The 17,936-nt window shown below is 35.6% G+C and overlaps 1 protein-coding gene across 25 annotated transcripts in view; it reads right to left on the minus strand.

The window, feature by feature from the left end:
• DPH6 (diphthamine biosynthesis 6) overlaps window positions 1-17,936 on the minus strand; it is a 452,678-nt gene that overhangs the window by 355,410 nt on the left and 79,332 nt on the right. For all 25 annotated transcript variants that reach the window (XR_012414756.1, XR_012414753.1, XR_012414752.1 and 22 more), the window contains one exon: window positions 3,368-3,441. Coding sequence is in view for 4 of the 25 variants with exons in the window: in XM_073995460.1 (XP_073851561.1) it covers window positions 3,368-3,441 (74 nt within the window). In the remaining 21 variants the exon portion in view is untranslated. The remainder of the gene's footprint in view (window positions 1-3,367; window positions 3,442-17,936) is intronic.

Raw genomic sequence — 17,936 nt, forward strand, 5'->3', positions numbered from 1 at the left:
TCTATTAAAAGAGTTTACAAATGCCAGTATTCTCTCTGTTTTAAAACTTCCATGGGTATCAAAATTTTGAAGCATATGTAAAGTGGGCAAATAATTTATCCTAATAAAACAGCCGCATATTGATTAAATTAACAGTAACTACAGTTATATGAATTATTCTAAACTACTAATTTTGATTTTTTTTTTTTAAGAATTTGATTGTGAATAAAAAGAAAATACTAAGAACAAAAAGTACAATGCTGCAGGCACTGTACAAGATATTTTCCATTATTGGTAAAGTAGAAAAAATATAGGTTTTGGAGTGAACACACATCTGAATTTAAAACCTCATTTTGTACTCTAGCTGCACGGCTTTTGAAGTCAAGTAAAATCTAAGTCCTTGCGCTTAGTTTCCTAGTTCATAAATAGGGGCAAAAATAGTTCCTTTCAAAGTTCTTAAGAGGATTAAAAAATGTGAAATGAAATCATCCTTCCCTTTTCTTCACATTCCACATCCAATCTACCACAACGCAGAATGTGATTATTCCTCACCAATACCACTGCTAACAACTTGGTTTGAGCCACCATTCTCTCTCATGTCAACATCCTAATTTCCTTCCCTGCTCCACCCTCACCCTTTAAAATCCATACAGCAGCCAATGTGATCCTTTTAAGACATTAAATAGATCATAGTATTCCTCTGCTCAAAACCCTCCAGTGGCTCCTCATCACTCCATGGATCTCGCCCTGTTTAGTTCATGCACTTTATTTCCTACTACTTACTCTCTTCTCACTCCATCCTACCACTGCTGCCTGTCTGCTCACTCTTGCCTTTACACTAGTTGTGTTCTCACTTGCTTCATGCCTTTGCTTAAATGTCACTTTCTCAGAAAGGACTATAATTGTTTAATCAATTAAAGGTAATACAGATAATGTAGTACAATGCCTGGATAAAATAGGTATTCAATAAATGATAGTCAAAGCCAAGTGACTTGCCCGAGTCATACACTAACTGGCTGAGATCAGATTCCAAACCAAGAATATAGCTCTAAAACCCAGTGTCTATAAGGTTTATAAGTAAAATCCACCGTCCCTAGCATCTGTAAGGTTGCTTGGCTGACTACTCTGGCCTATACTGATCTCTCTCTCTCTCTTCTCTCAGAGATCCCAATACTTATTAAATGTACCATGTTTGGTCATTTACTCATACTTGGCCTTAAAAATATCACTATTGCTTTTCATTATGTATACCCTGACTTTCAAAAAGCCAAAACCTTCCTCATTGCAGAGATTGTTGCATGTAATTTTCCCTTTTAAAATGTCTCAGAGCATTTAAGCAATGCTGAAGCAGTTAATAAATACAAAAATAATAAAATGTGAACTACCCATGTAATACAAACACTAGTTCTTGCTGTCCTCTCACCCAATGTTTAAGGCCGACTAATCAAAACAGCCTCTCTACCTTTTTAAACTAAGACTTACTTTTTTATTAAAAAAAAAGTTTTTTTCCTGTCCTTATTGTAAAATTTGTGGTTGTTGCTTTGAAATTCCTCAAAACCTCTTGACTATAGACGTAAGTAAAATTTTTTTCCTATTTAAGTTCTTTAACAGTTCAAAATATCATGGCTCAAATAAAAGTACTCTGTAAATCACTGCTGAATTTTAACTTGTGACATCTATTAAACGCTTTACATTCTGAAATTATGGTAATACAACACAAACTAAAATTTGGTAATAGGCTAATTCAAAATTGAGTTTGTGGACCAACAGACTGCCAGTAACATTACTTTTGAAATTTCAAGGATAAAATAATTGCAGATATGCTTTATAACATAAAATCTACTCATCTGTTCAACCATGTGTTCAAGTGTACCAGAGACTGTGTTCTGAGAAAGTCTCTACCCGTGGGCATGACGCGTGCCCTTCTTCCATATATATACATATATGTAATGGGCAGCCTCCTAATCAGGATCACATTTTTATTTGGCTTTTTAACTTTCATAAATAGATGTCATCCCTATCTCCAGTCTGGCTACCCATTAAGGCATGTGGGTTTGAACTTATTAAAAAACACTAATTTTTAACAGTTCTCAGAGAACATGATCTAAAACTTGATGACAACACTATTATTTCTAAAGTATGGCTTAAGGGATATGCAATTCATCTCCATCTGTAGATCGGTTGTTCTCAACGGTAGATCTACATCTAGGTAGAATGCAAGGAAAACTTTCTCAAAATACACATGACCTTCTTCCCCACTCCACCATCATCATCCATCGTCTAGAGACTCTGATACACTTCTAAAATGTAAGATCATATTTCTCTTCACTTAACTATGCTTTACCCTGTTTTCCCTTCATTCACTCTTAAAATTCTGTATTTTTTTAAACTGCCCTAAATCCACCATGGAATTAGAGAGAAAATAAATAAAATAAAAATGAAACTTAAATTTTCAAATCTATTAATATGTAGGTTTTAAATGAGATAGTAAATAGGAATGTTTCTTTATCAAGAATATAAAAATATTATACAAATACAGCCATTATCTTATTCTATTTATCCTTTTGACTAGCAAAATAACTTATTTGTAGGTCAAATTGTGCTTAAGAAAAATAATGGAGTCCAATTTTCTTTTGTTAATATAACTATGCCCAGAATCTCTATACAATATTATATTTATCTAGATAAATTAAAAATGAAAAGTAAATTCATTCAGGTCGTGTCTTGCCAGGCCAACATTAAATAACCAATATTATCATTTTACCTCATGATTTTTGAATAGATCAATAGAATTGACCGTTTTGGTATGTGCAGCTACAGACTAAATGCTTCACTAGTGGTCCCTCCCTTAGGGGAGCAGAGAGAGGCTAGGAGGAGGGGAGGAACATCCTAAAAATTCCTTGAAAGTTGAATGGCTTTATATGTAAGTACTTCAATCATATAAATATTTTTGGACAAGAACTGAATTATATGAACCAAAGAAGAGATGACTCCTTAGTAAGCATTTTTTTTCTTTAAAATATTACTGTATTGATTCTATTATCTCTTGATTTTTATTACAAATGATGAGTTAAAAGAGATTAACAGGATATACTAAATCAAATAAGAAAAAAATGAAGACAATACTTCTCACTAAAAAATCTATCTCAATTCTATGATAGATTATTTTTCCTTATACTAATTAAGTTAAATTTCCTCATGTGTGATATAAGGATAAAAAAAAGTAAAAGCATGACTTTTGTTACTTAGGTAAATACATACATTTAGTTCCATGGAGCACGTAGGCTACCATACCTATTTATAATTTGAATACAATTATTGATTTTTCACTTATTCACATTCTTAAAATACATACACTTTTAAAATTAACAAATTAATGTTTTCTTACACATTTTCCACTCGAATACGCTGATAGTCAGAAAGTATAGCACCTACTGATATCCCCTCTACTTCTTCTTTTTCCTGAAAATAAAGGAAAAAACCATAACTTTAAAAATAAAGTAACAAATGGCTCCACATCATGCTCTGAAAATTATAAATGAACTGCGTCTCATCTAGAAAACTACCTCAAAGCAGAGTAATTTACTGAAAATATAATCGACATTCAGAAAAAATTTACATATATTTAAATCATTCTCTCAGCTGTGAGAAAAATAATTATGGTTTTACTTAAAATTTAAATAACTAGAGATCCCTTTCCATGGAGAAAGCAAAGACTTAGGCAGCACTTCCAAAATGTTTCACACTTAACGTATTTTTAAAGACTCACTGATGTTCGATGGAAACTTTTGAGAAATTTCTATTTAAGGACACTATTTTCCCAGATTGAGTAACTTCTTTTAAAAATTAGGCAATGGCCTACATAGATAAGGGAGCACAATAATTTTTACGTAAATCTTAGGAAAAAATGATTGAAATAGGAGTATCCAGAAAGCAGAGATGGTAGAGGCATTGCCTGGATAACAGTATAGCACTGTAGATAAAGAATTCTGTCATGGGAAGGAAGCAATGAATTATTATCAACGTAGTTGCAACTGAGAGCATCCAGCAGTATATCCGGCATGGTCCCAAGGGAATGACAACTATCCTGTCTAGCACACTCATTAATGAGCTGGAGGAGAATGTACATTCAAGTATGATCAAGTTTGCAGATGATACAAAGCCAGACTGGATTAAAAAGAAAAGAAAACAAGATCAATCAAGTACATGGATGGATTATGGACAACTTGGGGATTTGAAAGGACAGGTCCAAGATGATATTTAATGTAAAGAAGTATAAGATAATACACTTAGGGAAGAATAATACACAATATGGGTGTAAACTAGGGAACTGTTATCTAGAAAACACATGAAGAAAGTGACTAGGGGGTGATTACTAATAACAAACTGAATAGAAATTCTCTGAATAGGTGTAAAAGAAAATCCATCCTAGCCTACGGACGTACAAAAGAAACTACTTTAGAGAGATCACTTCATTATGAATACTCTGGTCTTACCAAACTTGGATATCTAGAAAGAAAAACAAAAGTGTTTCACATAAAACAAAAGTTAATATTTCAAGTCATACTGAAATAACCCTGTGTACCTAAAAGGATGTCATAATAAATAAACAAAAATGTGCAAAAGGAATTTTTCATGTCTTTAAAGTCAAATGAAAATTTGCCCTCCGAAATGTCAGAGAAATACCTGTCCAAATCACCGCAAAATAAAACAATTCTTTTTATCAGATAAGGTTTCAGGAAAAGAGCTATTTCCTTTACTTTCCTATTTCAGCAACTTTGTGAGAACATTTGCTTATAACCTTTCCCTAACCTTCCTAGCCATATTTTTTTTCATAAAAGTCATTGTATTCATTAGAAAAAGTCATAGCATAGAGTTCCTTATTAAACGTAAATACAGTAGAGATTGGAGTTGTTGAATAATGTTATCAAAATTTTAGTTATATCCCTATATCATATAGATGTTTATCTGAAGTTCTGCTATAAAAATAATGAAGTACTAAATATAGACATATAGGAGTGTGTGTATTTCTCCAGAGATCATGGAAAGAAAGACAAGAGCCACTGGTGTTTTCTTCCTTCCCTAAGTCAAATTATTATTTTCTTTTTTTTAGACAAAGTCTCACTCTGCCGCCCAAGCTGTAGTAGAGTGGCACGATCTCGGCTCACTGCAACCTCCACCTCCCAGGTTCAAGAAATTCTTCTGCCTCAGCCTCCCAAGTAGCTGGGACTACAGGCATGTGCCACCATGCCCAGCTAATTTTTGTATTTTTAGTAGAGACGGAGTTTCACTATATTGGCCAGGCTGGTCTCAAACTCCTGACCTGGTGATCCACCCACCTCAGCCTCCCAAAGTGCTGGGATTACAGGTATGAGCCACCGTGCCTGGCCATCAAATTATTATTAAAATAATAATTGGAATTTATTATCCATTTGCCATTCACTAGTGTGCTATGATTTTTATTTAATGCTCACCACAACCCTAAAACAATTTCTTCTTTGTATACATGCATTCTTTGGAATACTCTTCTACTCCCATCTATTTTATTTCATGTATTTTTAAATTTTTATTTATTTATTTATTTAGAGACAGAGTCTCACTCTCTCTGCTGCCCAAGCTGGAGTACAGTGGGGTGATCTCAGCTCCAGGGTTCAAGCAATTCTTTTGCCTCAGCTTCCAGTGTAACTGGGACTACAGACGTGTACCACCATGCCAAGCTATCTTTTTCTATTTTTAGTAGAGATGGGGTTTCACTGTGTTGCCCAGGCTGGTCTTGAACTCCTGGACTCAACTGATCCACCCGTCTTGGCCTCCCAAAGTGCTGGGATGATAAGCTTGAGTCACCGCACCTGGCCCCATCTATTTTATTTTTTATTTGATAACACTTAACTAATCAGCACTAAGTAAATTCTGACTATTCTTCAACACTGAGCCTATATATAGATCATTAGTTTTATTTGTTCAATAATTTTTTTGAGGCCTCCTGGGTTCAAGTGATGTTCAATAATTTTTTTGAGGCGTCCTGGGTTCAAGTGATTCTTGTGCCTCAGCCTCTTGAGGAGCTGGGATTACAGGCATGCATTGTGTCAGCAAGCCCAGCTAATTTTTGTATTTTAGTAGAGACAGAGTTTTGCCATGTTGCCCAGGCTGGTCTTGAACTCCTGACCTTAAGGGATCTGCCTGCCTTGGCCTCCTCCCAAAGTGCTGGGATTACAGGTGTGAGGTACCACACTTGGCCCAATAATTGTAATTACTACTGCCTGGTAGAAATCTGGCCCTATTACTTACTAGCTCTGTGATTTTGAATGTTACTGAATTTCTCTGTGTGTTTCTTCATCTATAAAGTGAGGAAAAAAATATCAATTCTTATTTTCCAAGGTTATTGTGGAGATTGAATAAAATAATTCATGTAAATAACACAGTATCCAGCACCTAGTAAGCATTCAGCAAGTATTTTCTTCTTTCATTATTATGATCTTTACTATTCCTATTACTTCTATAACTACCTGTGTTATTACTTCTACTATTACTACTACTGACTACTACTACAGTCATCTCTCATTATCAATGGGGGGGCTGTTTCCAGGAATCCCCCTAAAATCAAAATCCACAGACTCTCAAATCCATTATATAAAATAGTGTAGTATTTGCATATAACCAATGCATATCTTTGCATAAACTTTAAATAGTCTCCAGATTATTTATAATACCCCAATACAAGGTAAATGCTATGTAAACAGTTGCCATACTGTTTTTAAAATCTGTGTTTTTATTGTTGTACTCTTATTTTTTATTGGTTTTTCCTCATAATATTTTTTATCTACAGTTGATTGAATCCATGGATGTGAATCCGTGGATACAGCGGGCTGACTGTACTGCTACTACTGTATTAAAAACCTAACTCTTCCATTTTGGCGGACAAAGCCCTTCTCTAATGGGCTTTAACACTCTTTCTCATTATGACTCTCAAGACAAGCCTACTAACCCTTGACACTCAACTCTAGACAGAGTTGCAACACAAGTTTTCCAGCACAGTGAGACCTGAATAATCCAGGGATAAGAAAGACTTCTGCTGATTCCTTAATCATTCTGAACACAACTACAAACTTCAAACAAAGGGCAAAATAGATATTTAAAAGATAAAGATCTACCACATAGTCAATCTACGCCTTAGAAAAGACATAGCTAGGTTCAGGCCCTGATCCCTGACCCATATCATTTGGGAGAAAAAGTCAGTAAATAAACAATAGCAATGGAAGTGTCAGCAGAGAAAAAAAGAGAATGGCTACTAACATAAAGGATATACTGAGACAGCATAAAGACAGCCAAATGAATCACCTTGTGTCATAGTTGAAATAAAACCAAGTATGCTACAGGAAATTAGTAATATAGACTCTGGGACCCTATCCCTACAAATTTTTTAAACCAACTCAACTGAGTTATAATCATGTACAATCAACTGCATACAGTTAAAATGCATAATTCAATAATTTTGGATTGAAACCAGTGAAACTGGTACCATAATCAAGACAGACATCATTTCAGTTATTCCCAAACAGCTCGTTGTGCCCTTTGCAGCCCAACTCTCCCTTCAAACCTGGAGAGAGACAAGGAGAGAACCTAAAGAATGGGACCAACGTTTCTACCTTAAATTACTATTAACTGAGAAAGAAAATATATACATGTTTTAAAAGAAAATACTCCATTTATTCAGTTTTGCATATGTTGTACTCAATCTGTTTGCTAGGTATCTTTGTGTGGCTCATACTGTCATAACAAAATACCATGTAGACTGGGTTGCTTAAACAACAGAAATTTACTTTCTCACAGTTTTGGAGGCTGGAAGTCTAAGCTCAAGATGCCAGCATGAATTTTCTGGGACTCTCTTAAGGCCTCTCTTCCTGCCTTGTAGATGGTCGACATCTTGCTGTGTCTTCACATGGTTCCAGGGGTGGCAGGAAGAAAGTGCAAACTCCTTTCTGGTGTCTTTTCTTACAAGGATACTAATTCTATCATGAGGGCCTCACTTTCATCACCTCATCTAAACCTAATTATCTCCCAAAGGAGATCCAAATACCTTCCAAATACAATCACATGTGAGGTTAGGGCTTCAATATATGAATTTGGGGTGGAGGGCATAATGAGTTTATAGCACTATCCAAATAGATAAGACTATTAGGTACACCGAAGAAAACTCTGGTGCTCAAGAGAGCATAGGAATATATGTGGGTGTTGTCAGCATATACCTGAAGCCACGGGAGCAAACAAGAACCTCAACGATAGGATATAGGGTGAGAAGAGGGCTGAGTGGAAGACCCTGGGGATACACCAACATGTAAGGAGAGGCAGGAGAAGGAAAACCCAGTGAAGACGTTGGAAAAGAGTGGTCATAATGACAGAAGATACAATCAGGATAAAGTAATGGTGTGTGCACAAATATACAGAAAATGTTGATGAAAAGGCAAGGACAAAGTAACAATATTACCGAGTACCCAGTATGGACTAAGATTTATGTTAGGTACTTTGTATATCTTATTTCAGTTATTCCTCATAAGAATCTAAAATACTATGAAACTGATTTTATATGTGAAAAAACCAAGGTGATTAACCCACTCAAGTTAACAAAGCTGAAAATAAACAAATACAACACCAAGCCTTTAAATTAAGGACTGTCTACCAACCACAGCTGTGCTCTTTCTTACTGACATAGTACCATATGCCATAGAAACTTCAACAAAACCATTGTATTTTACCATTAGGGGGTTGATTATGACCATTTAGGAGAAAGCTGCAGTCATGATTAACAGAAAAAAGAATAAACATTTGAAGGAAAGACACATACACTGCCAGTTCTTCAAAGAATGAATTTCAGATCCTCAGAGAAAAAAAGTATAATCAGTGAATGAATATCTATTACTAAATTTAATAGAATTTGGAGATTTTAATTCATATTAAATTACATTCTTATCATCAAGATAACCAAAAGCTAATCAAGTAGTAGAGACCAAAGGGGAAGAAAATAGAAATTAAAGATAATAACGTTAGTAACTGAGATGTCAGAAACAAAGACTGGACCCTAAATAGGCTGGCACATTGCTAAACCACAGGGGCTCTCTGACACAAGTGAAACTATTCAGCTTAGGCCATTATCACTATAAGTGATGATATATAAGTTCAACTCAGGAAATAAAGTCAGCAATAGCATCACTGAGTATTAGAAACAGCAGTGCATAATGTCATTAAACATTTATATTAGTTACTGCTCTCAACAATGTTCTGAGGTAGATTATCATTATCTTCCTCACTTTGTAAATATGGGACATCGACAGATTCTTACAAACTCAACTATGACCACATTAGAAAAGCAGGCATCACAGGCCCATTTGTTGCTTAGAATACTTTTCCTCCCCCATCTTTGTCAATGTGAATCACACCTGCAAGATTGCTGGGAAGCTAGTCCAGCAGCTGTCTGACCTATGTCGACAATTTTAACAATAGAGAGGGCACTTCCTAAAGCAAACAGATACTCACAAACTGGTTAAAAAAAAAAATAGGTTAATTACTAGAACTATTTCCACACCTATCTGTAGGCAAAAGAACAGTTATTCCAAGAATTTATTCAGAAAAAGCCAATAAATGTATCAATACAATGTTTAAGAATCCAAGAGCTGAATCTAGATGATCAACCATGGTTCTCAGAATACATTTATTTTTATTGATTGATTGATTGATTGATTGAGACGGAGTCTCGCTCTGTCGCCCAGGCTGGAATGCAGTGGCATGATCTTGGCTCACTGAAAGCTCCGCCTCCCGGGTTTAAGCAATTCTCCTGCCTCAGCCTTCGAATAGCTGGGACTACAGGCACATGCCACCATGCCCGACTAATTGTTTTGTATTTTTAGTAGAGACGGGGTTTCACCATGCTGGCCTCAAACTCCAGACCTCGTGATCTGCCTGCCTCAAACTCCCAAAGTGCTGGGATTACAGGCATGAGCTACTGCGCCCAGCCAGAATACATTTTTGTTAATGTACAAAGAAAAGCCACAGCAATCTTCAAGTTCCTGCACTGAGACTGGGAAGCACTATGTAGTAAACAGTTGATTTTTGCAACTGGGAGTGCACGGGAGTGTGCGTGCACGTGCACAGACATGCTGTACATGTATATAAGTCAAGTGCAGTCTTAGATCTTTTAAATAAAATGAAAGAAATTCTTAGTTGTGATCTTTTTTTTTCTTTTTTTTAAGGAAAGGAAGACCAAGTCTTCTTTTGGAAGTATACATGGCACACTACTAATAGTGATGATACCCTGGAGAGTGGGAATGGGTGGAGAATGAGGGAAAGGGGTCTGGACTTCCACTTTTTACTTTATATACTCTTGTATTTCTTAAACATTTTTTTAAACCAAGAATATGTAAAAGGAAGCTTTAAAAAATTTACATTGAAAAAAGAAAAATAGGGTAATATTCTTCAAAGAACCACTTATTCTCTTCTATAGAGAAGGAAAGCTATATTTTCCCCCTAACATTTCAGTATTTGGATATCCTAGGTAAAACACTTTTGAATTCTGATTTAGGCTGCAGATTCAACAAAGCTCTTGATCCGGCACATATATCCATCCCACACAGACATCCTTCCATACTGCTCCTCATTTTAGGAAATGGCACAACATATATATTGTTATTCAGACCAAAAACTTTAGATTCACTCATGATTTCTCTTTTCTTTATGACATGCACCCTATCAATCAGTAGTTCTGTTAGCTTCACCTTCCAAAAATATCCAGATTCCAACCACTTTTCATCACCTCCACTACTACCACTCTAGTCCTAATGACCACCACCCCTTAATTTGACTATTACCATAGCTTCCTAACCGGCCTCCCTAATTCCACTCTTCCTCCCTACACTCTATCTCCACAAACAGAGATCTTTCTAAACACAAGCCACGGCATGAAGCTTCCCCAATTCAAAATCCTTCAGTGACTTCCCATTCTACTTAAGAGTAAAATCCAAGCTCCTTGCAGATAGCCTTAAAGGTATTATATGCCTGGACCCTGCCAACCCCTCTGACATCACCAACTACTGCACTCCCGAGTATACTCCACGGATCCACACTGCAGTCCTTACTGCTCCTCAAACACCTATGTTTGTTTCCATCTCAGGGTCTCTGGGCTTACCTTTCCCGGTGCCTATAAAACACCTTCCCTAGAATTTATGTGGCTTGCTCCCTCACTTCTTTCAGGTCTCTGTGAAAGTATCTCAGAGAGGACTTCTCTTTCTAAAATATCTCTCCTATCCTTTAACCATCACTTTCTATGTCCTTGCCCTGGCTTTATTTTCTTCACGGTACTACCTAAAATTATATCATATTTTTAAAAATTAAATATTTATGTTTAAAATGTCTGTCTCAGCTCCATGATGGTACTTGGTCCTGTTTCCACTGTAATCTCAGCTCTAGAAAAGTACCTGGTACAATATTAAATAAATATTTATAACTGAATGATGTTGACTACATAAAACTACAGTATTTCTGTACTTAAACAATCACCTAAAACAAAGGCAATAAATAGAAATAAAATTACCATTTGGTAATACACATAACAAAGGGTATCTTTGTCTTTCAAATCAATATGGGATGAATTAACATACCAGTAGTAAAAATGAGGAAAGTATATATATATATATATTTTTTCTTTTTAAAAATTTTTATTATACTTTAAGTTCTAGGGTACATGTGCACAACCAGCAGGTTTGTTACATATGTATACCTGTGCCATGTTGGTTTGCTGCACCCATTAACTCATCATTTACATTAGGTATTTCTCCTAATGCTATCCCTCCCACTTCCCTCCACCCCACCGCAGGCCCAGGTATGTGATGTTCCCCTTCCTGTGCCCAAGTGATCTCATTGTTCAATTCCCACCTATGAGTGAGAACATGCGGTGTTTGGTTTTCTGTTCTTGCAATAGTTTGCTAAGAATGATGACATGAACTCATCCTTTTTTATGGCTGCATAGTGTTCCATGGTGTATATGTGCCACATTTTCTTAATCCAGTCTGTCACTGATGGACATTTGGGTTGGTTCCAAGTCCTTGCTATTGTGAACAGTGCCGCAATAAACATATGTGTGCATGTGTCTTTATAGCAGCATGATTTATAATCCCCTGGGTATATACCCAGTAATGGGATGGCTGGGTCAAATGGTATTTCTAGTTCTAGATCCTTGAGGAATTGCCACACTGTCTTCCACAATGGTCGAACTACAGTCCCACCAACAGTATAAAAGTATTCCTATTTCTGCACATCCTCTTCAGCACCTGTTGTTTCTTGACTTTTTAATGATCGCCATTCTAACTGGTGTGAGATGGTATCTCATTGTAATTCTAATAGGCAATTTTTAAGAGAATAAATACAAATAACTAATTTCAACCTTTTAAAAAAACAAAAAAAATAAGCTAAAAGTAGATACTTTTTGTCAAACAGATATATACGTGTGTGTGTGTGTGTGTGTAAAATCTGATGAACACTCAGATTAAAAGTTGATGAGTGTATGGGGAATTGCGTGATCTCATATGCCACCAATGGGGCTGTTATTAGTGCATCCTTTCTGAAAAACTATTTTGTAGTATGTATCATGAACCTTCATGATATTTATTCTCATAGTCCCAGAAATTTCAAATTTATATCCAGAAATGCAGTCTATAAAAATAATTGAAAATGTGCACAAGTTTATATATAAAAATATTTATCATATTTGTATTCTACATGTAAGTGAAACAAAAATTAGAAAATCCTAAAATCCTAAACACAACAAACTGTGGTACATTTGGAAGAGGGAAAACAAAGCAGTCATTAAAAGACATATTTTCAAAGGACATGTAATACAAGGAACTATTAATGATATAAGGCTAAGTGAAGCAAATGTACATAAAATAAATACTAAAATATGTATTTTTTGAAATAGCCCTAAGTGTAGAAAGTGGATCAGAAATAGACCAAAGTGTAATAATTCTTATTTTTGAGTAGTATTTCATTTTTGCTATTTTATTTCCAACTTCATATTTTAAGTATTTTTACAACCCATGTATTACTTTCTTAATTAGAGTGAAATTATATTAAAAATATACCTATGGATATATATACACATTCATCTCTTATCCCATGTGCTGGTAAGCTGTCAGACACAATCATTCATATATTTATCAAAAAATAATTTTAAAAGTCCCACTTCATGACAGGTCCTATACTAGGAAAGTTAAAACACATTAGAAAACAGCACAGTTGATGTTCTTAAAAAATCAAAATCTAGTGATAAGAAATGCAGAGGAATGGACACATAAAGAAATAAGTCAAATGTCCGGGCGCGGTGGCTCACGCCTATAATCCCAGCACTTTGGGAGGCCAAGGCAGGCCGATCACGAGGTCAGGAGTTCGAGACCATCCTGGCCAACATAGTGAAACCCTGTCTCTACTAAAAATGCAAAAATTAGCTGGGCGTGGTGGCACATGCCTGTAATCCCAGCTACTTGGGAGGCTGAGGCAGAAGACTCGCTTGAACCAGGGAGTCAGAGGTTGCAGTGAGCCGAGATCACGTTACAGTACTCCAGCCTGGCAACAGAGCAATACTCTGTCTCAAAAAAAAAAAAAAAAAAAAAAGAAAGAAATAAGTCAAATATGTGACATAAGTCTATATAACCATAACAGACCACAAGGGAGACAATTCTCACCTATAGGATAACATTAGGAAATACTTCTTTTAAAAAAGTTATACTCCAGATACTAAACAGTCAGAAACGTTGATTCTTTGTCCTTCTAGATTATAAGAAAATAGATTCATAACAGATAACAGCTCCTACTGATGTCTTCCGACATCTTCCCTAACACAGCATTTATGTACAACATCTGACAAATATTTTTTTCAAAGAAACAAATCTGGTTCTAAAAAGAACTATAAACAATTTATCTGCCAAGAAATCCTCACAATCCTAACTGTTGGTCTCCATTTGGTGGCTGATTGTGTGTTTGAATCTTCTATTAAACAACCAATCAATAAGGGCCTAATATGTCATTAGTTCTATTCTAATCACCAAAATGTAGACTTGTCTATAAGAGTTTATAACCTAGTCCTAAAGATTTGTTAATGACTGCTCTCAAAATCAGTGCACTAAAGTGTCAAGAACATACACACATGAGGATGTAAATGGATTTCTACTATAAAATGTACTCAATGTTGTGTTATTCATATGCAAATTTCAGCCATATTACATACAGCTAAAAGGCAACCAATACAGAGTTTGAGATGAGGAAGACATTCAGCCATATGGTCATAGTGACGATTACAAGTTTGGCAGAAGGGATTAAAGGTAGAAATCTAGACACAAATTAGACTGTTGACTCAATATCCACTTGTCTTAATACTGAAATGTTGGCTCACAGAGCCAACGAGGTAAATTGAAAACAAGCTGTCCTTTCTTATAAATGAAAACTAGGCCTCCTTATTACAAAGATAAGAAGATAAGCAGCTTGCATTTATCAGGGATATAATTTTCTTTGAAAAATGCCTCAGTTACCGGTTTTATTCTGTTAATGAGTTCTTGCCTGTGGAGAAAAAAAATGATCTTCTGAATTCAAAGTGTTTTTCATCTGAAGGGCATTCTAACATTTTTTAATATGAACCATTCATAAAAGAAGCACACTTGCATTATAGCTCTGAGTGGCAATATTTGGACTTCTGGTAACACGACATTATTAAATAAACATTTGTGAATGCCAACGATGTTCTAGGGCCTGGATAACTAAGTGAGAAATTTATAGGGCAAGTATAGCATTAGATGCTTTTTCCTTAAACTTCAAATTTTTCACTTTGGTAGAATTACACAAGTCTAGGCTAATAAAAATAACAGAAATGAATATTATCTTAAATAAAATAATTCTGAAAGTGACCCTTAGAATTCCAAGTAATATATTCAGGAATCTAAAATATTGCTGGACTAGTTAAAGAAGCTTTTGTTTTTTCTTAAAATCATCAATATGAAAAAATTTCTAAGATAGAATATGATCACCATCTGGAGCTCCCCCATTAAACAGTGAGCTCATGACAGAGTATTGGGTCACTAATTTGTAGTATTATTACCTCCCATTGTGGGCTTTCATTAAATAGGGGAAAAAGTTGTTAAGGCTGAAAATAAAATGACAAAGAAATTGCAGAAGGGCACAATAATTTGCCAGTTATATCTATTTAAAACAATGTGTTATTTTACTTCTAAGTCTCCATCTTAGTTGCAACAGTATGAAGTCATCCCAGATTAAATTCAACCTACATGTGAAACTAAATGGAAGTGTAGCACTACAGTTGTTTATTTTCCTTGAGTTTCTGAAGCAGTCTTTTTGCTAAAAAGATAAAGTGGGGCCAGGCACAGTGGCTCACATCTTTACACCCAGCTACTCTGGAGGCTGTGGTGGTAGGATCACCTGAGCCTGGGAGATTGAGGCTGTACAGTGACCCCGCCACTGGACCTCCAACCTGGGTAACAGAACAAGGTTCTGTCTCCAAAAAAAAAAAAAAAAAATTAATTAAAAATAGATAAATAAAAGATAAGGTGATATTTTGAGGACTTCTGTGAAATGCCTAAACAACAGCAAGCAACAAAAATAAATAAGGAAAAAATTATATGGTTCAATCCTTTATTCTCCTAACTGCTTATTGGGAGAATACAACAACCCATTCAAGAAGTATTCATTTCTAAGCACCTCAGTTTGGTAGTGTTTAATCTGTTCAGAAGCTGCTTTCTGAACTCATATTCTAAGCTGCTTAAGGAAATGTCCTTTGATTTGTTTGAGATAACTTTAAAATGAAACCTATATAAACAGGAGTAAAATATTCTAAAATCTACACAAATCACTACTTCCAAGAAAAAAGTCGTTTATGTAAAATTTCATTTGCAATAATAGGACCATATTGAAATGTATACAGTTATAAGATATTTAACAATGGGCATACATTCTAAGGAATGAGTCATCATGCTGTTTCATCATGTGAACATCATAGAGTGTATTTATATACATGTCGATGGTGTAGCCTACTACACACCTCAGCTATATGGTACAGCCTATCGCTCCTAGGCTACAAACCTGTACAGCATATTACTATGCTGAATACTGTAGGGAATTGTAACAATGGTAAATATTTGGGTATCTAAACATATCGAACCATAGAAAGAGTACAGTAAAAATACAATTAAAAAGATAAAAATGATACACCTTGAAAGGGCACTTAGCATGGTTGGAGCTTACAGGACTGGAAGCTGTTTTGGGTGAATCAGTGAGTCAATGTTGAGTGAATACGAAGGCCTAGGACATTACTGTACACTACTATCGACTTTATAAATATGGTATGCTTTAGCTGTACTAAAATTATAAAAAAATTTTCTCCTTAATAAATTAACTTTAGCTTACTGTAACTTTTTTACTTTATTGCTAATTAACTTTTTAATCTGTTTAACTTTTTTACTCTTTGTAATAACACTTGGATTAAAACATAAATAAATTGTACAAAATATTTTCTGTCCTTTTTCCGTAAACTTTTTTCTATTTTTAAAACATTTTATTTTTCACTTTTTAAGCTTTTTTGTTAAAAATTAAGACACAAGGCCAGATGTGGTGGCTCACGCCTGTAATCCTAGCACTTTGGGAGGCCAAGGCAGGCAGATCACTTGAGGTCAGGAGTTTGAGACCAGCCTGGCCAACATGGTGAAACCCCCATCTCTACTGAAAATACAAAAATTAGCTGGGTGTGGTGGCACGTGCCTGTAATCCCAGCTACTCAGGAGGCTGAGGCAGGAGAATCGCTTGAACCCAGGAGGGGGAGGTTGCAGTGAGCTGAGATCGCACCACTGCACTCCAGCCTGGGCGACGGAGTGAGACTCCATCTCAAACAAACAAAGAAACAAAAACAAACAAAAAAACTAAGAAACAAGCACATGCATTAGCCTAACAGAGTCAAGGTTATCAGTAACACTGTCTTCCTCCTCCATATAATGTCCCACGAGAAGGTCTTCAGGAGTAATGACTGGCATGGAGCTGTCATTCCTATAACAAGGCCTTCTTGCGGAATACCTCGGAAGGACCAGCCTGAGGCTGTTTTACATTTAATCTTTTTTTATAAGTAGGACTACACTCAAAAATAACAATAAACAGTCAATGCATCAGATTTGTTTATACCAGTATCACCACAAACACATGAGTAAAATGTTGTGCTGTGTATGACATTAAGATGGCTGTGATGTCAATAGAAGATAGGAATTTTTTAGTTCCATTATAATCTTATGGAAACAACACCGTATATGTGGTCCTTTGTTAACCAAAACATTGTTAAGTGGCACAGGCTGTCTAAATAAATATCAAATAAATTCCATAGTTCATAAAACTCAATTTTTTGAAGAATACTTCATCGGATACAAGTAAGGCTATTTCTCAAATTTCAATCTGCTTCAACATTCACTCAGCCAAACTGAATTTTCAAGAAACTATCTGCAAAGCATTGTGCTTATCATTTTACGCTATGCATTGTCTCATTTTATAATCCTAACAATCCTTCAAGAGAGCTTTTATTAACTTCATTTTACAGAAGAGAAAGAGGTCAAGAATAGCTGCATAACTTGCCCCAGATTTCTCAATAATAAATGAGATGTAGAATTAAACACCAGGTGAATATCTGCAGGGAACAATCACTGAGCTGCCTATCCACCCCAAGTGAGTCACAGACCATCCCAGTCTCTGCCTCATAGTTCCTCTTCCATGCTCTTAAGCTAACTGTCTTGCCTGCTCAAAACCTTGGCTCCAATAGTCACATCTCACTCAAAATAAGACAGATCCCCCAGTATCTCTCTATCCTCATCTACCATTCTCCCTTTCATGGTAGGAGCAAGGGAAATCTCTGGGGTGGGGTTCAAGACTAA

The sequence above is a fragment of the Macaca fascicularis genome, chromosome 7, assembly GCF_037993035.2.
Source record: "Macaca fascicularis isolate 582-1 chromosome 7, T2T-MFA8v1.1".
Classification (NCBI taxonomy): domain Eukaryota; kingdom Metazoa; phylum Chordata; class Mammalia; order Primates; family Cercopithecidae; genus Macaca; species Macaca fascicularis.